Source organism: Palaemon carinicauda, unplaced genomic scaffold (assembly GCF_036898095.1).
Source record: "Palaemon carinicauda isolate YSFRI2023 unplaced genomic scaffold, ASM3689809v2 scaffold286, whole genome shotgun sequence".
In the NCBI taxonomy this organism is placed as follows: domain Eukaryota; kingdom Metazoa; phylum Arthropoda; class Malacostraca; order Decapoda; family Palaemonidae; genus Palaemon; species Palaemon carinicauda.
In genome coordinates, this window is record NW_027170519.1 from 130,390 (window position 1) to 153,880 (window position 23,491).

At 39.2% G+C, this 23,491-nt stretch overlaps 1 protein-coding gene across 1 annotated transcript in view; it reads right to left on the minus strand.

The window, feature by feature from the left end:
* Window positions 1-19,457, minus strand: part of LOC137636394 (arginine-glutamic acid dipeptide repeats protein-like) — a 116,906-nt gene extending 97,449 nt beyond the window's left edge. Inside the window, 3 exon segments of the mRNA XM_068368816.1 lie at window positions 5,059-5,275; window positions 7,617-7,701; window positions 19,344-19,457. Coding sequence (XP_068224917.1) covers window positions 5,059-5,253 — 195 coding nt within the window. The 5' untranslated portion in view covers window positions 5,254-5,275; window positions 7,617-7,701; window positions 19,344-19,457.
* Between the last annotated feature and the right edge of the window lie 4,034 nt (window positions 19,458-23,491).

Genomic DNA, 23,491 nt, shown 5'->3' on the forward strand with positions numbered 1-23,491 from the left:
GATCTTTATTAGATTGCTTACCCATTCCTCTGACGGAAAGGCCTTCACTAGTCGGGAATCCAGCGCCATCCCCAAGTAGGTCATCCTGGTGGAGGGAGACAGGTTCGATTTTTCTGGGTTGATCATGATACCCAGATCCTTGCAAAATTGAGAAGCTTTACACCTTGCTCCTTCAAAACGTCCTCTGAGGAGGAAAGGAGCAACCAGTCGTCCAGGTACCGGATGAGGCGAATACCCCGCTTGTGAGCCCACACCGAGACCGTCGTGAAGACTCTCGTGAATACCTGGGGAGCAGTTGACAACCCGAAGCAGAGGGTCTTGAATTGCAGGATCTGGGCACCCCATTTCACTCGGAGAAACTTTCGGCTTGAGGGGTGGACCGGGATTTGAAAGTATGCGTCCTTGAGGTCTATGGTCATCATGTAGTCTTTCTCCCTTAAGGACTGCAAGACCGACTTCGGAGTGTCCATTTTGAAATACGTCTTGCAAACAAACTTGTTGAGAGCTGACAGGTCTATCACCGGTCTCCATCCCCCCGTCGCCTTTTCTACCAGGAATAGTCGGCTGTAGAAACCTGGTCCCGGGTGTAGGACCTCTTCCATGGCGCCCTTCTCCAACATAGTGGACACCTCTTCTTGAAGGGCCGCCCTCTTCAACGGATCCTTGGGTGCCAGCCACTCCGTCAGGCTGGCCGGAATCAAAGGTGGAGGTTCCGTTAAGAACGGGAGCCTGTACCCTTCCTTCAGTACGGATACTGTCCAGGGTTCCGCTCCGTGAGCCTTCCATGCTTGCCAATGTCGTCTGAGGCATCCCCCAACCTGAGGCTTGGGCAGGAGTAGGGGGCCTCCCACTCTACCTCCTCCTGGAGGAGCGGCCTGAACGGCCTCTCCTGGAAGCAGAATACCCTGTTCTAAAAGAGGCAGACGCTGCTGGAGCTCCTCTACGGGGGGGCTGTGGCGCTGAAGCCCACGAGGAAGAAGGGGCTTCTCTCCTCGTCAGGCTAGGAGGGGCCTGAGAAGTAGAGGGCCCGTCTGATGCTGACCTCTTGTAGGGGGGCCTCCTTACCGGTTGAGGTCTGGGAGCGCTCACTTCCTTCCGTTTAGCTACCTTCTCCATTATCTCCTCTCGCTGTTTCAAGGGGAACAAGGAGTCACCCCACACAGGAAGGCTCCTCATGGCCCTCGCCTCCCTGTCCAGGATCTTCCGGGAAAGCTTCGCCAGGATAGTATCCCTCTTGCGCAGAACCCAGTTCGCTGAAAGGGCAAGGGACTGATATGTAAGGAACTTCAGAGTCTTGCCCCCGGAGATGATAAGCTCCTTCAGTAGGTTCTGTTGCTCCGGGTCTGTCAAGTCATAGGTGGCTTGTACCCCTACTAGAGTGGAGGCCCACCAGTCCAACCAAGAGGAGACGTGCACCAAGTCTTTCGACATCTCCTCCATCATCGCTGCCTCCGACTGCGAAAAGAAAATCGGGGCCGAGGAGGCTCTGTCTTCCGGGGCACCCTGTCCCAGAACTTCGAGGGAAGGCTCCACTTTGCAGGCTCCCGGCCGCTGTCCTTCTGGCACATAGAACCTATTCTGGGACCTGAGTCCCTGTAGCAACATCGAGGAGCTCTGTGTTTTGGGAGCTTCGGCATTGCCTGCCACAACTTTATCAACATGAGCCCATCCCAGGACTAGATCTCTGGCCACAGGCAGGGCCAGGGAGGTTTTCTGCTGGACGGGTGCCTCCATCAACCGACTCAGGCTGGACCTCCAGAAGTCCTCGTCGGTTGGAACAGGTTCCTCAATCCGATGATGCCTTCGTATCAGGCCTATTACTTTCCGATACGCTGAGTCCTCGGTCGGGGAACCTTCTCTGCTGTCAGCAGTACCTTCCGCCTGATCCCGAGGAGCCGGGTCACCGGGCACTCCTACCGGGCGCTTCGGCTCTGGATCAACAGGGACTCCCCTACGGTGGTAGCGGTCTGCCCCGACGGGAACCTCCGCACCAGGGTTGGGGGCCAGGACGGGCATCGCCGTGCCGCCGACGACTACCGTCCGTGTAATCTCTCTGGAGGACGAGGACGCGGATCCCGTGGGCTGACCCGACGGAGGGTCCAAGGGCCGAGCCAGCTGTGCTGACTCGCCCTGGCTGCCCGTACGGAAGCACGGCTCCCCCCGCTGGGCGGGGTGAGCCGGGAGCTTCGCGGACTTACGCCTGCCTGAAGAGGCCTTCTCGCATTGCTCCCTGCGAGGGTCATATCTGCGGCTGGAAGATGGCCTTCGCAGCGAATAATCCCTGGACCGTCAGTCAGGGGAACGCTGCAAATCACCTCTACGGGGAACGAAGACCCAATCACCATCGGGGGACCTACTCTTCCTGTACCTCCTCCGTGGAGACCGGGACCGTTTTCTACTGAATCTCGAGTGGGACCTTGAGCCGGAACGCCTGCTCCTGGACCGCTCCCTCCGTCGCCGGCGCCTCGTCCTCGCTCCACCTTCTGAAGAGATCGAAGAACCACCATCTGAAGAGCCCGACGATACTGTACAACCCGATCGACGGGCGGGAGCGGGGGCTACGGAGGGCTTCGCGACCTGCTGAGTTCCAGAGGTCGAGGGTTGTAGGAAAGAATCCGGAACCGTCGACAGAGGAGCTGGAAAAGAGGTTGGACGCACTACACTAGGGAACCAGGTATCCAGGCCCTCTTCCATCCGCATTGGGGACCTACCTGCCGTTTTAGGGAGCCTCCACCCGAAGGGCTCACTTACCGTAGAGTCCAACTTCTCCTGGGCGTCACCAGCCGCTGAAGTACCTGAAACACAGGCCCACGAAGCGGGCGAAGAAACAGGCACAACATTGCTACTCCACAAGGGGTAGTCGGAGGAGACGTGCCCCCCAAGCACAAGGGCAGTGTCTCCAGAACCCCCAGACACAGCACTATCAGGCTCCCCACTAGCCTGAGAAGTCCCAGCAACCCCTACTTCATACACATTAGACTCCTGGGGAAGGGCCCTCGGCCCTTTCCCTGCAACGGACTTACCTCGTCCCCTACTCTGGATAGGGGAAGGCGAGACAGAAGCCCCGTCGGACCATCCACTGGGCGACGGTAACGGCGAAGAGATGCTAGACTTCCTGGGCGAACGTTTCGACGACTTCTTCTTTTTAGTGCCATAACGCACCCACTGGATCTCATTCCAGCTAACACACTCATTGCACGTATCCAACGGCGAGCACACTCTGCCTCTACAGGAAGAGCAAAGGGAATGAGGGTCCACTTCGGGCTTGGAAAGGAACGCTCCACACGACTTTCCGGCTCTAGGCCCAGGACAACGGCGGATCTGCTCCATCGCACACAACCACAAGACACAGGAACGAAGGGAATAATCAAGGAATTCACTTGGGAAACACAGGGAAAGGTAGTGAACACGCGAGAACACAAGGGATAAGCACAGAGATACCACGCGGTAACCACGTGGGACACACGAGTCGGGACACAAAGGGTTGTAAGAGAATGAGAGCGGCGTGATGGTATCACGACGCGACCAGAGAACTTACTGCCTAGCGGGGCCCAAGCTAACGCCGACCTAACTCAGGTCTACCCTCAGGGCACGTTCTCCTTACTCCAGGGTTAGTCCTCCATAGAAAACGGACGTAGGGTATACTACACAAAACTCTGGTCGGTTGAGAGGAGATTACAGGTAACTCCTAAGAAAGTAGTTCGAGGTAAGTATCTGTGTTGGAACAAATATATATTGCAAAATATGCTTGAAAAACAAAAAAAAAAAAAAGACGCCTGGGGGTTAAGGGTTGGAAAGTTCCAAATAGCCTCGGGGTAGAAGGGTTAACCCTTTTACCCACAAAGGACGTACTGGTACATTTCACAAAAGCCATCCCTTTACCCCATGGATGTACCGGTACGTCCTTGGAAAAAAAATGCTATAAAAATTTTTTTTTTTATTTTTGATAATTTTTTGAGAAAATTCAGGCATTGTCCAAGAGAATGAGACCAACCTGACCTCTCTATGACGAAAATTAAGGCTATTAGAGCAATTTAAAAAATATATATTGCAAAATATGCTTGAAAAAAAAAAAGACGCCTGGGGGTTAAGGGTTGGAAAGTTCCAAATAGCCTCGGGGTAGAAGGGTTAAATGATATAATATTGTTTTACCGTATTTCCTTATCTTATTTTTGTTATTTTCAGTTGGATTTGTGTATGTATCTCCAAAGTTTTGTAAGTTAAGGACCCTCTGTATGTTAGCAAATTACGTCATTGCAACTTTCACCGCAAGGTTAAGCGAGGAGTCCCGGTATTATACACACAATGAAATGGTTAACAAAGTCCTTGAACAGTTTTATAGATTACAGTAGTTAGTTCAAATGAAGCATTCCTTCCAAATATCTTTAAATAAAAACTGTCTTCTCCCTCTTACCTTCTCAATAACTGTCATACATTAGTTAAAATGAAGCAGGTCTTCCAAATATCTTTAAATAAAAATTGTCTTCTCGCTCTCACCTTCTCAATAAGTCATATATTAGTTCAAATGAAGTATTCCTTCCAAATATCTTTAAATAAAAACTGCCTTCTCCCTCTCACCTTCTCAATAACGGTCTTACATTAGTTAAAATGAAGTATTCCTTCCAAATATCTTTAAATAAAAAATGTCTTCACCCTCTTACCTTCTCAATAAGTCATATATTAGTTCAAATGAAGCAGGTCTTCCAAATATCTTTAAATAAAAACTGTCTTCACCTTCTCAATAACGGTCACACATTAGTTAAAATGAAGCATTCCTTCCAAAGATCTATAAATAAAAACTGTCTTCACCTTCTCAATAACAGTCATACATTAGCTAAAATGAAGCATTCCTTCCAAATATTTTTAAATAAAAATTGTCTTCTCCCTCTTACCTTCTCAATAACAGTCATACATTAGTTAAAATGAAGTATTCCTTCCAAATATCTTTAAATAAAAACTGCCTTCTCCATCTCACCTTCTCAATAACAGTCATACATTATTTAAAATGAAGCATTCCTTCCAAATATCTTTAAATGAAAACCGTATTCTCCATCTTACCTCCTCAATAACGGTTCCATCTGGCCCTTTGGGTCCCCCGGGGACCATGACCCCACTGGGGGGGATTGACGGGGTGGAAGAATTTGAATTCGAGTTTGATGACGATGCGGATGAGGGGGGTGGGTTGTCTGTGCTTCCACACCCCCCTCCATTTTCTCCCTGTTCAACCACCTTGGTTCGTTCAGTAGTTGTCATCCTAACATTATCAGCTGTTCATCTGTGAAAACAAATATGTTAAAACCTTCAAATTAAGAACTTTATCATTGGTATTATTATGATTACTAGCCAAACTACAACTCAAATTGAAAAAGCAGAATGCTACTGGGCCAAGGGATCCCACAGGGAAAACAGCCCAATGTAGATAGACAATAGATTACTGTGATAACGGATAAACTATAAATGAGAAATGAAAAATTATAAAATATAATTGGGGTCATTCACAACATAAATAGTGTAGGGAGAGATGACAGTGGGGGTGGTCAGAGCTAAACACAGGAACTCGCTGAGCAGTAAGAGTGTGGCCGGGTATGCCTCCTCAGAGCGAGGTACCAGGAATTACTATATCCGACAGGGCCATGATGTAGGAGCCTAGAGAGCAATATGGAAGAAAGAAATCTAGAAAGGAGGTACATCTAGAGGGGTACTAAGAAGAGCGCAGACATCCACCATGGCAGCTTATTTCTCGACCTTGACCTTTGATCTTCACATGTATTAATCAGAGTGGATTTAAATACACTCAAATATGAACCAAGTTTGAAGTCTCTGTGACAACGATGTCCAACCTTATGGCTGAGTACATGAATTGGACATTTTCCTTGACTGTGACCTTGACCTTCCAAATTTAATAATTTCCAGCTTTTTACATAACAGTTAATCCCGGCAAGTTTCATTACTCCACAATTAAAATCGTGACCAGAAATCTGTTCACAAACAAACACGCACATCAAACTGGGGTAAAAACATAACCTCCTTCCAACTTCATTACCAGCGGTAATAAAGGGAGAAGTAATACCTATAGTACCCTGGGTGAGGTGACCTGACACCACTTGACCCCCACTACTCAGCACTGCTAAGGATACAAGGGTCTACTGAGAGCTGCATTTTTCTGTCACGTGTGATAGTCATTATATATTGCTCTGATTATATTATTTATGCTCTGTTTATATTAATTATGCTCTGATTATATTATTTATGCTCTGTTTATATTAATTATGCTCTGATTATATTATTTATCCTATGATTTTAATAATTATGCTCTAATTACCCTTTCTCCTTTCCATTCATTATGATGAACCAGTGTACATAGTGGTAAGCTGTGATATTTGAACACAGATTACATCAACCATTTTATACTGTGTTTCCTGTATATAGGCTATGCACAGATTCCTTTAATTGCTGTATAAGCCAAGTGTAAAGTATTGCTGTATAAGCCAAGTGTAAAGTGTAATTAAAAAAAATTAATATATAATTTTTTCTTAAATATTTTTTGTTAAGTCCTTCTAAGAGACCATCTTGTAGGTAGTAGGTTGGCCAAGGTACCAGCCACCCGTCGAGATAGTAGAGCTAGAGAGTTATTGAGTCCTTGGCCAGACTATATGTTGGATCCCCCTCTCTGGTTATAGCTTACTTTTTCTTTGTATACACATACACAGAATAATCTGGCCTATTCTTTCCCCATTCTCCTCTGCCCTCATACACCTGGAAACAAGGGGTTAACTACTGCACTCTCATTATTCAGTGGCTACTTTCCTCTTGACGAGGGTAGAAGAGACTTTATAGGTGTGGTAAGCGTAGTACCATAGCTTCTGTACCACGGTCTTCCAATGTCTTGGGATAGAGTTCTACTGCTTGAGGGTAGATTCGGGCACAATATTCTGTTTTCTCTTCCTCTTGTTTATTTGAAGTTTTTACAGTTTATATATGGAAGATTTATTTTGATGTTACCATTGTTAAAATATTCTATTTGAACTGTTTCTTGTAGCTTATCTCCTTTCCTTTCCTCACCGGGCTAATTTTCCTTATTGGAGCCCTAGAGGTTATGGCACCCTGCTTTTCCAACTAGGGTTGTAGCTTAGCTAATAATAATAATAATAATAATAATAATAATAATAAGGTACTAGATTACATAATGTGCAGTGTGATTAATTAATAAACCATTAACCCTTTTACCCCCAAAGGACGTACTGGTACGTTTCCCAAAACTCATCCCTTTACCCCCATGGACGTACCGGTACGTCCTTGCAAAAAAAAAATGCTATTTAAATTCTTTTTTGCCAATTTTTTATAATTTTTTGAGAAACTTCAGGCATTTTCCAAGAGAATGAGACCAACCTGACCTCTCTATGACAAAAATTAAGGCTGTTAAAGCAATTAAAAAAAAAATATACTGCAAAATGTGCTTGAAAAAAAATAACCCCTTGAGGGTTAAGGGTTGGAAATTTCCAAGTACCCTGGGGATAAAAGGGTTAATAAATCATTAACTAACAATTACATTTTGAATTTACTTTAATCAATTTAAATCACCGGAGCAAACAAAATCCCATACTGTACATAATTACCTGGAGCTAGTTGGCCGTGGTTAGCGCAAAGTTCACTATTCTGCAGCCAGGTGAGTTTGTCATTCTCCTTTCCAAATTACCAAGTCTGGTGGGGGGGAGAGGAAGCAACATCGTGAAATAAATCAGAATGTTTAAAAAGCAAACAATTTTTTCCTAAGTCTAAAGATTAAGCTCAGACTTGATGTCACTGAAGAACCTTTACAATAAATGTTTTGTGTGAGAGAGAGAGAGAGAGAGAGAGAGAGAGAGAGAGAGAGAAAGAGAGAGAGAGAGAATCATACTGTACATATAAAACTTTGTTAAAACGAGAGAGAGAGAGAGAGAGAGAGAGAGAGAGAGAGAGAATCATACTGTACATATAAAACTTTGTTAAAACGAGAGAGAGAGAGAGAGAGAGAGAGAGAGAGAGAAACATCATGCTGTACATATAAAACTTTGTTAAAACAAGAGAGAGAGAGAGAGAGAGAGAGAGAGAGAGAGAGAGAGATCATACTGTACATATATAAATTTGTTAAAACGAGAGAGAGAGAAACATCATACTGTACATATAAAACTGTTAAAATGAGAGAGAGAGAGAGAGAGAGAGAGAGAGAGAGAGATCATACTGTACATATAAAACTTTGTTAAAACGAGAGAGAGAGAGAGAGAGAGAGAGAGAGAAAGAGAGAGAGAGAGAGAGAGAGAGAGTGTGGTTCAATGAGGATATACAATACAAAATTCTAATTCAGTACCGTAAACCCTAAAAGTCATTTGTATCTTTCCTAGTTATAAAAATCAAAGTCCATTAATAGGGGGTAAGATTGAGGCAAAAGCTCTAATGGCCAACGAAGAATTATCAAGGTTCTGGAAACCAGCTCCCGGACCCCCTGGTGGTCCAGATCTGACAGTGCTCTGTGCCTCCATTCTGATTTCGCCTGGGACTTGCTGTGTGGATGCAGCAGGAAGTGAAACCTAAACCCCAGTACACACTATGTTCCATGATGAGCGCAGTATTGAATGCGTTGACAAAGGACTTTTTCAACACGAAACTACATCTCCAACATGTTGATTGGCCGCCCAATTTCTGATGCGTGGCTCAGTGTTGCGTCAGCTTTCAAAGCCGAAGAATATCCGCTCAGCTCTAGCGGCTAACTAGCCGTCTCCCATCGACTGGACAAGTACCAGTGTTTCATTTCATTTTGATAATAATTTTATCAAATTTAATAATGATAATGTTAATAATAACAGAGTCTCCTGGTAGAATCATAGTGTGTACTGGGCCTAAAGGCTATACCTGAATTGCTCATTAATATATTTTGTATTTGGCAAGTCTTTACCGATCAGGATGGTTTGCATTCAATAGGAGAATAATACCGTTGGTATCCAAAGTGGTTTTTGAATTTCGAAGTGTACCGCAAAATTACCAGTGCATTGGACGTACAGTACTTCAAACTTCAAAGTGCAATTTAGTACTATGAGCACAGGTCCTCAACTCTCCACAATAAACTTTCCATGAGGAAAAGAGGTCTACTCTCCATAGTCTGATGATTTGAATGCAGACTGAGCGATAGCTATTAACCGCCAAAACTTAGTTTCTCATCCCTCGGGAACATAAAAAAAGTCTAGTGGAACAGGCGCTTTGAGAGGTGAACCATCCTTCCTACGACACAAATCAATGAAGATTGACCACTTTGTCAGGCAGATTGCTCTTGACGACTTTATATCAAGATACTGTAGTTAATTCACAGTTGGTCATGAAAAGCCTCTCTCTCAGAAGATGCTGGACAACCTACAACCATGAAGAAACAGCCAGTTTGCTGCACTGTGGTATAAGAAGTCGTACCAAGTTGGAAGCTCTCTTGGAACTTCTGTCATTAGACTTAAAGGGTTTGGATACCACTCTACATGCAGTCGTTTCAGTACCAGCAATCATTTTGAGATTGAGCGTGACGATAGCTTTGCCGATCACTTTCCTTACGAGACAAAAAGGAGAGAATGCATAAATATCGAGGTCGTCCCAGGAGTGTTAAAATGTGTCTTTCAGTACCACTACAGTACTTTGTTCGGCACTGGGAGCAATACACTGTTAGTTTGTTGTTGAGTCGAGTGACAAACATGTCTATAACCGGGAAACATCACAAAGTCAGGAGTTCCCTCACCACAAGGAGGTTCAAAGACCACTCTGAACCCGCAAATTGATTGTGACTACTCAGATCGTCAGCAATTATGTTTCGTTTCCCTTGGAGGACACGTGCTGACAGCGTTACTCTGTTGTCCTCAGACCTTAAGTGCATATATACTACCAACTGGCAAAGGGGTCAAGAAACTGAAATCCCTGCTTGTTGACATAAACCATAAATATAGTAGTGTTGTCCCTCACCATCTATACTGAGTGACCTTTTTCTATCTCCAAGAAATGAATCAGAACTAGGTCCATTACTTTGCTTTTAGTTCTAAAAAGTTTATATGGGACCGCTTGTCTACGTCCTCTGTCCATAGATCTAATGTTAAGCATGCCAGAATGTGCGCTCGACATTTCCACGGACACGTCAGAGAAAAAGATATGTTCTTGGGAGGTAGAACCTGTGGTGGGATCCCTCCATCAGGTTCGTCTCGTGCCACCATCAGGATGGATCCTCTCGGACTTCATAAGTCGCCTGAACTAGTATATCTGGAAGGTCAGACTGGTTTCTAACTTGACTTCAGAGACCACTGCAAAGAGCAAAGGTGTAATCTCCCGTGTGGGACCAGACAACCATGAGAAGACATGCCTAATTATTCTCTACCTGTTCTTTAATGTAAGGATTCCTATGTCAGGAAGGGTGTTGTGACATTCTTCAACCTTAGGAACCTGTCTTGTGATGGCATGACTTTTCCCCGGACTATGTCTATACTCTCCTTTCCAAGTGGACAAGGATCAGTTGTGGGGTGATGATGGACTTCTCGAGATTCATCCGAATCCCCAGATCCTGATAAAACTCGAGAAAAAAGTCCCAATTAGAGTAGAATCTGGGACTCTGACTAAGCCATCAACTGCCAATCGTCGAGGTATCAGAGAAGTCTTATTTCGATCTCGTGAACCTCTGGACAGATCAGTCAATCCTTTGCCTGATCTGTGGTAGCTTCTTGTTTAGGAACGTCTTTGCGTTCTCGTCGAACCTCCAGAGGAGGCGAGGTAGATTTGGGATAGTCTTTCTGGTGACACTGGCTCATAAAAAGATGGCAGAGGATGAGAGGGTTTCACCGCCTCAGCCAATGAGTGTTGAGCACCGATTTCTGCAATCTGTAATAACTTCTATAAACAGAGGAGCTAGTCTTCAAGCATTTATAGGCTTGTGATACACGATATTGGAAGGCGGGAGGAACCACCTTCGGAAAAGGAGGATAAGGCTCCGTACCTTGTTTTCTCTCATCAGATGTTGACCAAAGACTAACCTCTAAAAGTGCAGATTCCTCCTCATAATTTGGAGGTTTAGATCAGTGAATCACCATTGAGCAGTTGTCAAGCTACAAAGGAGATACTGGAAGATATACAACTCGCGAAATATACGTACACGAAATGGCGGATGTACATTCAGCAGAAGGACGTGTAATGGTGGCGCCGACTTTAGGCTGGCCGCGTGCACTAGGAAGCTTGGAGGGTACACTCAGGCATACTATTCTATCTTATTTCTCTTCCCTTTGTTTCTTTTTGTCGTTTTTATAGTTTATTTATGAAAGATTTATTTGAATTTTACTCTTTTTCAAGTATGTATTTTATTTTAATTGTTCATTGTTTCTCTTGTAGTTTATTTATTTCCATTCCTCACTTGGCTATTTTTCTCTGTCCGAGCCCTTAGGCATATAGCATCTTACTTTCCCAACTAGGGTTGTGCCTTAGCTAAAACATAATAATAATGTTGATACACTTACGGATGCTTCTCCAAAGTTTTATGAGCAAGCATAAGTGGGGGTTGCTTGTAGGACTGCGGATGCACCGCTAAATTAGCACTAAGACAATAAGATTAAAACTTGTGACCTCTTTGTTTAGATGATTTATTAGGCGAATAAGGCACTATAAATACAGTACTACTTTCTTTGGAAAAGCAGACTGTGGAACCCCGTAGTGTACCAGAGAAGCTTACTGATTTTCAAGAAGCTTATTTTCCTATTTCCCTCTTGGGGGAAGCTGTGTTTGTAGGAAGAGCTTGTTCTTGCAAAGCTCTCTATGGTGAATAATAGGAAACATCCAAGGCCATTGGAGGTGTATGGGAGACATTTCTTGCTTTTATAATGATGCGGCGTACGTTTTGCCATACGCTGTGGAGACACTTTTCTTACCTGTGAAGGGGACTGACAGATCGATTTCATGTTTTCTAGTATCCTGACACCTAAGGTCATTGATGCCATTGTAAAGGGAAAAACCTTTACACTCCCCAAGAGAGATTAATTCACCAAACTTTCAACTGGGATTCACACAGCACTAGAAGAGTTGGAAGACCCAAGCCTACATGGGTGAGGACTATGAGGAGTGAGGGAGACGATGAATGGAGAAGTATTGATTTAGAAGCTCAGACAAGAGACGACTGGAGAAATCTAACAGAGGCCCTTTACCTCAATGGGCATAGGGGGAGATGATGATGATGAAAAGGGAAACCTCTGGGACCAGCAAGAAATCTCACATCTGCCATAATCAACTGCTATTAACTTGAATCACCCGCTACAGGAGATGGAGAACGAGTGGTTCTTAAATTCCGGAAATATTAAAGGCACTTTTCCTGAGGCATTATCCTCACTTTGTATAGTAGCAGATGCTACAGGGTCGTGATCACTCATTGCATTCTCAGCCTCACTAAGAGGAGCATGAGATACCACATCAACAAACTCAAGAACAGGGCTTGGTCATTGATCTTTGTTACAGAACAAAGGATCAAACAAACTCATGAACAAAGCATTTGCCACTATTCTTTGCTATTGAAGTTCCAGAAACTGCGATAACGAAGAATCACACAGTTAAATTTCAGGGCTGGAAAAAGAATGCTTCAACTTCTTTCCTCTAATCGAGGAAGAAGCTCTTGGCGGGGGAACGATCCCATTTACCTTTCTTCTTCCCTGCATCTTTTACACTTCTCCCATTGGGAATACGATCATTCCTTGCAAACATTCCAAGGGGAATCCATAGCACAAATTTTTCCCCTACACATAGCACACAAAGGATAAGTATCAATTTAAACAAGGCTCATGAAGGTGCCACATGGATGAGGAACAGTTAATCTTCCAAAAATATTAGTAGATATGGAAGTAGCAAGACAAGGAACAGTAGGATAGCCCAGTAAACAATGCACATCCAACCCAGACAGGGATTCAGGCAGAAAATATAAGAGACAGAAAAACTGAACTAAACACATTTAAATGATGTTGATAATGAGTACTCTTATGTTTACTGGTTAGATGTTTCTTTTTCAGGTCCTGTTACCAGCTGTTTTTAATGTCAACCTGTTCTGGATGACCATGAGTTAAGTGTCTCTATCTCTCTGGAAAATGTACTCTAAAATATATTAACACCCAAAAAACAACTATAGTGGGGAGAGCAGCCCAACGACCTGAGCGGCAAAGAAAAAATAATAACGGTTGAAAACTTGCTCATGAATGTCTGAGGCAAGGGACAGCGACAATGCCCTAGAGACTGACCATATACACATATGATCAGCACCCAAGACCCGTCTCAACCCTAACAAGGGAAGGCCAGGCAATGGCTGCTGAAGACACAGCAGGTAAACCTATAGGCTCCCCAAATGCCACCATCCTTAGTTCACCAAGATGGCGAGGTTGCAGACACTACAAGAAACTAAATTGAAAAGGACTCTAACCACAGGCCGACAGATCGCCAGATAGGAATGCTTCCAATGGGCTACCACAACCCTAAAATCGGAATACAGGTAATATGGTAAAACAACCAAGATGAACAATATAAAATCAAAACGTAACTGACAAACTATGAAACAAGATTCGATCTACATAACAAAAGCATTTGCACCAAGTTAAAACTTCTGGAGTTCCATGGATTTAACTTAGGGGAAGACGATTTTGCGATTTATTCACAATTAAAATGAAACTTATAAAGAGTAATTTAGTCTCAAGGTTCGCTTGGGAAAGGCAAGCAAGGTAGAATTCAATGCATATAGTAGGTGGTATAGTCTGGGAAGATCTAAATGAAAAGAATGGTAAGATTTGTGAAGATGTTTGAACAACATGCAAAATTAACCGACTGAACAACAGGCTCAGGGATTTATTCTAATAGACGGAACGTTTTTGTCTTAAAATCTAAAATGGGATCAAGCCGCTGAAGACCATAAAAGAGAACAATATTCAAACCATGACAGAATCAAAGCATAAAAATTTCCTCAGGATAGACTGGTTCATAAAAAAGGTGGATATGCTTCTTACAAGTGAATTTGAAATGAAAAATGACTGACATATAATTGTAATTAACATTATTGTAAAACCTGGGTGTGGATAAGTAAATTACTTGTGAGAATGAAAAGAATAAAAATAATTTAAATATCAGTAACAAAGAATAAAAATATTTTAAAGATCAGTAACAAATAAAGAATAAAAATATCTCAAAGATCTGTTAACTTACATAAACTTTGAAAGGAGACTTATGTCATCCTGTTCAACAGAAAAAAAAAATGACTGCAAGTTTGAACTAATGCAGTTACTGTATACCAATTCAACTTCCTGATTAGGTAGATCATTCCAATAACATCACACATGGAATAAAATTTCTAGGTTACTGCGTAGATAATTTTGTAATATTAAACTAGGACATTCTGAAATTGGATATTACAATACATTCATATACAGTGATACCTCTGGATACGAAAGTTTCTGCTTACGAAAAATTCAGGATACAAAAAGCTATACAAAGATTTTTATGCCCCAGTATACGAAAAAAATTTCAAGATACGAAAAGCTTACGAGATCCCAACTCGTCGCCGAGAGTATAGTACCTTTTTTTTCAGGGTATCAACCCTTAATTTAGGTGTACAAGTAACAATACACCTTCACTGATCCAAATGCTTTACATACAGTACCGTAACTTTTATACAGTAGTAAAGAAAATGGACCGTTTTCTTAGGGCTTGGAGGGGATAACTAGGCTATAACTACATTATTGAATAATCTCATGGTGGTTTCTGGAATGGATTAGGCTGTTTTTAACGGTTGGGTTAATTATTGAATGATAGAAATGGCTGCATTGCATGTTTATTACTACAGTTTAGCGTGTTTATGAAAGAAAAGGTGACTTTTTGTAAGGCTTGGAACGGATTAGGCTATTTACATGTAAAACGCGACTCAGGATGCGAAAAAATCAGGATACGAAACCGTATCCTGAACAGATTATTATCGTATCCTGAGGCATCACTGTATACAGTACAGTCTAAGCCTAACCTTTCAGAGGTATCATTATTATTATTACTTGCTATGCTATAACCCTAGTAGGAAAAGCAGAATGCTATAAGCCCAAGGGCTCCAACAAGGAAAATAGCACCAATATCTACCCAGGGCCCTTCCATCCACAAACTATGTTAGGTTAGGAGGTGTACATTATAATACGTACCTTAAGCGATGGCCAGCCGTTACATTTTAGAATTTAGGTGTTCTAATAGCCATGCCCTCTCCATCAAAAGGCTTGACATTACACAGTATTCTAGAAGCTTTATTCTCTTGTGGATTGATTTTTCTAATCAGGTAGTTGAATCAGAGGAATTTCAAAAGTTAAAATTTGCAGCAAATGTTTTTATGTTGAACAGACTGACATAAATCTCTCTTTATAGTTTATATCTCTTTATGTTTCAATGTTGTTACTGATCTTATTGTGCTTTATTTGTTCATTACTTCTCTTGTTTATTTATTGCCTTTCCTCACTAGGCTATTTTTCCTGTTGGAGCCCTTCTTTTCCAATTGGGGTTATAGCTTAGTAAGTAATAATAATAATATGTACCTTAAGTAATAGCCATCAATTATTTTCTAGAATTTGAGCGTTCTGTCATATGTACCTTAGGTAATGGCCAGCGATTGTTTTTTAAAATTTCTTTGTTATCAAATTTCGACTCTATACCAAATTATACTCAATAAAAGTCGTAGCTAGAGTAATAGAAATTGATATTTTGGTGAAGATTTACTGTAGTACAATGTTCCTTAACCCTTTTACCCTCAAAGGACGTACTGGTACGTTTCACAAAACTCATCCCTTTACCCCATGGACGTACCCGTACGTCCTTGCAAAAAAATGCTATAAAAATTTTTTTTTTTCATATTTTTGATAATTTTCTGAGAAAATTCAGGCATTTTCCAAGAGAATGAGACCAACCTGACCTCTCTATGACAAAAATTAAGGCTGTTAGAGCAATTTAAAAAAATATACTGCAAAATGTGCTGGGGTAAAAATAACCCCTTGGGGGTTAAGGGTTGGAAATTTCCAAAAAGCCTAGGGGTAAAAGGGTTAAAAAGAAAACGATTAGAGATCATAGTGAATTCAAAGGTATTTTGGTCATATTTGACGGATATAATCGTAGGGACTCTATATTTCGAATTACAGGCAATTTAAAATTCTAAGGCGAATGTTGTTCGTTGGGACGGGTATATGCTTTCGTATTATTGTCAAATCGATCGTTTGTCTTGGTATAAAGTAAGATATGAAGTAGGTTTTAGATTTACAAAATACTGTGATTCTGTGAAGCCAGATGGGCGAACACAGGGTTGAGACTCAGTCTTGGGGTAAGCTAGGAATACAGCAGTCTTAAGTACTATTATTATCATTATTACTAGCCAAGCTAAAACCCTAGTTGGAAAAGCAAGATGTTATAAGCCCAAAGGCTCCAACAGGGAAAAATAGCCCAAAGAGGAAAGGAAATGAGGAAATAAATAAATGACGTGAACAAATTAACAATAAATCATTCTAAAAACAGATGTCATATATAGACTATAAAAGGACTTATGTCAGCCTGTTCAACATAAAAACATTTGCTGCAACTTTGAACATTTTGAAGTTCTACCGATTCAACTACCCGATTAGGAAGATCATTCCACAAATTGGTCACAGCTGGAATAAAACTTCTAGAATACTGTGTAGTATTGAGCCTCATGGTGGAGAAGGCCTGGCTATAAGAATTAACTCCCTGCCTAACATTACGAACAGGGGTCGCAGTAAAGATACACGGCTCCTAGATATGTTATTTGTGATCCCTTAAGTTAGACTGTTCTTTTGATTATTTCCTTGTAGGTTTTCAGTCATAACTTTTGAAATTTTACATCACATCTGTCCCATCCAACTACAAAGGCTGCTGGATCCCCACCTAACCTAACCTAGTAGCCATATCAATAACTACTTCCCTACAGTATAGGGGCCCTGTAACAACTAATATCGACTCCTCAGCTTACCCCAAGACAAGTCGTAACCCTGAGTTTGCTTTCGAAACCAAGTATTTCAAGATTGTTCCACGAAACTTAAAAACTACGTATCCCTGACGATCAAAGTCATCAAAATATTGTATTGCAGTAAAGTAAAATCTTTCTCATAATTTCAATGGTTTACTATGGATAGTAATACACCTTTGTCCCAAACACGCATGGTAAGAAACGGTTAAATCTTAATTTAATGTACCGGAAGGCCTATCGGCACTTCTAAAAGGGTTGCAATACGCATCGGCAAACCACATTTACCCATAACCTAATCTAGGTGCACGAGTAGATGTACACTATCAGGAGTAGGCTACCGTATGTAGATCTATAGTCAATTTCTTTTAATGAGGCGCATTTGCACTGACTCGCAGCGGTGCCCTTTTAACTCAGAAAAGTTTCCTGATCGCTGATTGGTTAGAATTATCCTGTCCAACCAATCAGCGATCAGGAAACTTCTCCGAGCTAAAAGGCCACAGCTGCGAGTCGGTGCAAATCTGCCTCACTAAAAAAAAATCGACTATAGTATGTATGATGGCAGCAACCTTTATGTATGATTACGGCCGACTTCGAATACAGCATTTGTAAGTGGGGTCACAGGGGCCGTTAGGTAAGGACACGGGTCGTAGGTTAAGTTAAGGGGGGGGGGGGTGGATTTAGGTTATTTGATGTCCATTTTTATCAATGCAGGAGGAACTGGCAGCTGATATACAAAGGGTCCGGTGTGACGGTCTGAACGATCCCCCGGTCTCAGAATTCTCCTTGACATTGTATAATGGTTCTTTTCCGCCATTAGCTCGCTTCGCTCACATGAAAATAAACCATCAAGCTCGTATGTACTGGCAAGCGGTAATGTTGAGCTGCGCACACTAACATTACAGGAAAATAAAACATCAACCTCGTATGCACTGGTAAACGGTAATGTTCGCGCATGCGCAGATTATCAAGGAGAATTCTGAGACCGGGGGGATCGTTCAGACCGTCACACCGGATTTCATTTACGAAGTTGAGATTGCCTAAAGCCAGGACGTTCTGGGCCTAAGTTTGTTCTAGGCCATTATAGGCATAAGATTGCACAATCATTGATGATTTTAATTAAGAAGTTGATTGCCTCAAGCAAGGCCGTCCAGGCCTAAATTTGTATAATCATTTTGGATTTAATTTATGAAATTGAAATTGCCTAAAGCAAGGGCATTATAGGCCTGAGTTTGTATAATCATTTTGGATTCAATTTACAAAAATGAGGTTGCCTAAAGCAAGGGCATTATAGGCCTGAGTTTGTATAATAATTTTGAATTTAATTTACGAAAATTAGATTGCCTAAAGCAAGGCCATCTAGGCCTAAGTTAGAATAATAATTTTGGATTTAATTTACCAAAATGATTGCCTACAGCATGAGCATTATAGGCCTAAGTTTCTTGATCAATTTGAATTCAGTTTACAAAAATTAGATTGCCTTACGCAAGGCCACCTAGGCCTAAGTTAGAATAATAATTTTGGATTCAGTTTACGAAAATTAGATTGCCTAAAGCAAGGCCATCTAGGCCTAAGTTAGAATAATAATTTTGAAATTAGATTGCCTAAAGCAAGAGCATTATAGGCCTAAGTTTCTTGATCATTTTGGATTCAATTTAGGAAAACGTGACTGCCTACATCCAGGACATACTAGGCCTACGTTTTTTTTCCCTCTATCCTTATTTAGGATTTCCTGCCTATGGAATCCTGAAACAGATCTGTATCCAACACCCAGGAAATACATTAATACAATATTTAAGGTTTCTACCTCTTGTATTAATACAATATAGGCCTCAGAATACAGCATGACAAAAACCGAGATACACAATTAGGCCTAGTGAAGCCTACGTTCAGGCTATCAATTATTCCTTCACTCTAATCATTCCTGGTGGAATGTATGAGTGAATAAATGAATAATGGAGTGAATAAATGAATGATTTATTCTTATTTAAAGGAAAATACACAACGGAAGGTCTTGTGACACCTCGCACTAACACAGCGTTCTTTGGGTAGGGTCTAATGGAGATATTATCTTCTCAATTCCTTCAAATCTTTCTTAACCTCTTTCTATGCAGAAGAACAATGTGAACTCTTAAGAGAGGCCATTAATTAACACAGTTAATTAACTTATTAACAATAAAAAAAAAAAAAATTTTAGAAGCGGCCCCAGTCAACGTACGATGCCACAAACATGACAAACACAACACTTTTTCTTTCTTTTCCATTTTGGATATTTGGGGTCATTTGAGGTCACGGTATACCGTTCCCTTTTGCGTTATTTAATTCTTACCTAATAACGCTATATATGGATATAAAATGGTTGTTAATTTTTAATAATTTCGACACAAGGCACCACACACACAACGACACCACCAAGCTTTTCCACCCAAGGTGCTGCCGGAACTTTTTTGGGGGAAAAAGTTTTATATAGTATTTATTTCCCTACACGTAATTTTATTTTAAAGATCATTATTTAATATTCAAATGATATAATTTATTCATATATAATAATATTTCTATCTATATATGTAATATGTCATAAACATGTGAAAGTTTTGTACGTCTGGCAGGGCACGCCACATGAAATTCGCCGAGCATCTTTGGGAATTTAATGGTCCGTAACATTCTTTATTTCCCTACACGTAATTTTAATAAAAAAAAATCATTATTTAATATTAAAATAATATAATTTATTTATATATAATAATATTTCTATCTATATATGTAATAAACATGTGAAAGTTTTGTACGTCTGGCAGGGCACGCCACATGAAATTCGCCGAGCATCTTTGGGAATTTAATGGTCCGTAACATTCTATTTAATACTCTAATTCATATGCTGGACGAGTCTTATTGACTACAATATTTATTTCGACGAAAATAAATATTATTTTAATATTTTATTTAAAAGAAAATATTGTTCAAGTAATATTACTTGTATTTAAGGCTGAATGGTGCGACGTCACTAAGGGTCATTATTGCCCGTCACATCACTCCCCCCCCCCCCACTTTCCCCCAACCATTCCCCCCCCCCCCCCCCCCCAACAGAACCACAAAGAGTTTCAATCAATAGTAATTCTTTTTATTTTCTCGTTTACATTAACTCTCATTTTAGCTTTAGAGAAGCATTGATTATTAACAAGACTTCTCATATAATTTATGCTGGAAATTTATGATGATTTATGGCTGGTCGTGTCAGTCATTTGTATTCATTGCGATGTTTCGAAAGCAAGGTTAGCCTACATGAGTTTTCACAAAGGGGGTATATATATATATATATATATATATATATATATATATATATATATATATATATATATATATATATATACATATATACACACACACACACACACACATATATATATATATATATATATATATATATATATATATATATATATATATATATATATATATATATATATATATATATATACATATATACACACACACACACACACACACATATATATATATATATATATATATATATATATATATATATATATATATATATATATATATATATATATATATATATATATATGTGTGTGTGTGTGTGTGTGTGTATATATGTATATATATATATATATATATATATATATATATATATATATATATATATATATATGTGTGTGTGTGTGTGTGTGTGTGTGTGTGTGTGTGTATATATATATATATATATATATATATATATATATATATATATATATATATATATATATATATACATATATATATATATATATATATATATATATATATATATATATATATATATTTTGAATTAATGAGATTTATAAAATATATTTCTCAGAATCTATTTTCCAAACCATTATTCTATATTATATCTCTTCCTCTTTTAGTTTTATAGTATATATATTAAAGATTTATTTCAATGTTGTTCCTGTTCATAAGACGTTTTATTTAAATTGATTATTAATTCTTTTATAGTTTATTTATATCCTTATTTCTTTTCCTCACTGGTCTAGTTCTCCCTGTTGGAGCCCTTGGGCTTATAGCATCCTGCTTTTCCAACTAGGGTTGTAATTTAGCTAGTAATAATAATAATAATAATAATAATAATAATAATAATAATAATAATAATAATAATAATATTAATAATAATAATAATGACGAGTTATAATATACTGTGCTCAGTATAATGTTCTGTCCAGAGAGTCAGTGACTCAAAATGGGGGTTGGTAAGCTCACTGAGTCATAAATCTCTCTCTCTCTCTCTCTCTCTCTCTCTCTCTCTCTCTCTCTCTCTCTCTCTCTCTCTCTCTCTCTCTCTCTCTCTCTCTCTCTCTCTCTCGTTCTTCATTGTTTGTACAAGATGATAACTTTATGAAGATATATCATTTATGATTAATCTTTATTAATTTTGGTGTATATATAGCAGCAAGTTCTTGTGTGTGAAGTGTATATTATTACGTTCACACACACACACACACACACACACACACACACACACACACACACATATATATATATATATATATATATATATATATATATATATATTATATATATATATATATATGTGTGTGTGTGTGTGTGTGTGTGTGTGTGTGTGTGTGTGTGTGTGTGTGTAATAGAGCTTTCAAACACGCGGCCTATAATATTGTCTTTCAAGAAGAAACTAAAGACTTTCTTTTTCTCTAAGTTCTTGAATAAAATCGATTTTAAAATGAAGGATGAATAAACCATTTGATACTCTAAATACATAAGAAGATAAACTATAATAAAATCTTGTTTTATATCTTGTTTTTCATCGTCTAAATCCATTGTTTACTTATGATAGCAGGTGGCTGTTTGCATTAAAGGTTTTCCCAGCAGTTTTGTTTATTGTATGATGTAATCATTAATTTTTAGGCAATTAAGAGTTTATCATTATTTATGTTTAATTTCCCCGATGTTGTTTTAAAGGAGTCATTTATTTTCATTTTGCTTCAATTCCAGCAAGAGTAAAAGATGATGTCTTCAGAGAATAGTTCAATCTATTATTATTATTATTATTATTATTATTATTATTATTATTATTGTTGTTGTTGTTATTATTATTATTATTATTATTATTATTATTATCATGGTTGTTGTTGTTGTTGTTGTTAATTGCTAAGCTACAACCCTAGTCGAAAAAGCAACATGCTATTAAGTCCAAGGGCTCCAGCAGGGAAAATAGCCCAGTGAGGAGAGGAAATAAGGAAATAAATAGACTACAAGACAGGTAATTAATAAATTAAATAAAATATTTTAATAACAATAATAACATAAAAATAAATCTTTCATATTTAAACTATAAAAACTTTAACAAAACAAGAGGAAGAGAAATAAGATAGAATAGTGTGTCTGAGTGTACCCTCAAGCAAGAGAACTCTATTTATTTAGATTTCGAAATTTAGTGTAAATATAACTATTTCTGTATGTTTGTTTAAAAAAAAATCTATATTCAGTAATTAGCTATTGTTACCCTTATGAAAGTTCAAAATATTCCTGGAACAACGAGTCACGTGATTGGCTTAAATTTCTCGTCCATGTAGGCCTACAACTTTCCAGAACGAGGGAGCAAAGATATAAAGTTTATCAGTCAGTGAAGCCACCCACGGCTGATATATATATATATATATATATATATATATATATATATATATATATATATATATATATATATATATATATATGATGGACACAATATACGAATTATAGTTAATTATGATACTTTAATTTCACGGTACTTACATGAACTATATATAGGCCTATATATATATTTTCAACTATTTATCTTATGTTTTATTATGAATTTTATTTTTCCAACTGGTTATTTTGTGTTTATCATATAGTTTGCTGAAATATTTATGGTCAGAAGTAGATAAATTACAAGACAGAGAATAGGAAAAATACAAAGGTCATGCATTTGGCTAAAAATTAAAATATTACACACACATACACACACACACACACACACACACACACACACACACACACACACACACACACACACACACACAGCGACAACATGGTTCTCCGTTTTCTATCACCAACAGTAGTGACAGAAAACGAAATTCTCACCATAAGAGTCAGAGAATGTATATGGCTACATGGGTCTAAAAACACATAAATGAGAAAATGTGAACAAACCACTATTTATATCATACTAAAATATTTACTACGGAAATTTCAAAGAATACAAACCACTTTTTATATCATACTAAAATATTTACTACTGAAATTTCAAAGAATACATTATGAAACAAGCAAAATTATTTTCCTAAATTATTATTTAAGTTTTTTTAAGGAACAGTTGTGGATATATTTGAGTTTGTGTTTGTTTGCAATCATATATTGTATATTTATGTACGGTCTTTATACGCTTGTCTGATAGATATATACTCCCATTAAGAAAAAATAATGGCTAGCTTCAGTTTAAGA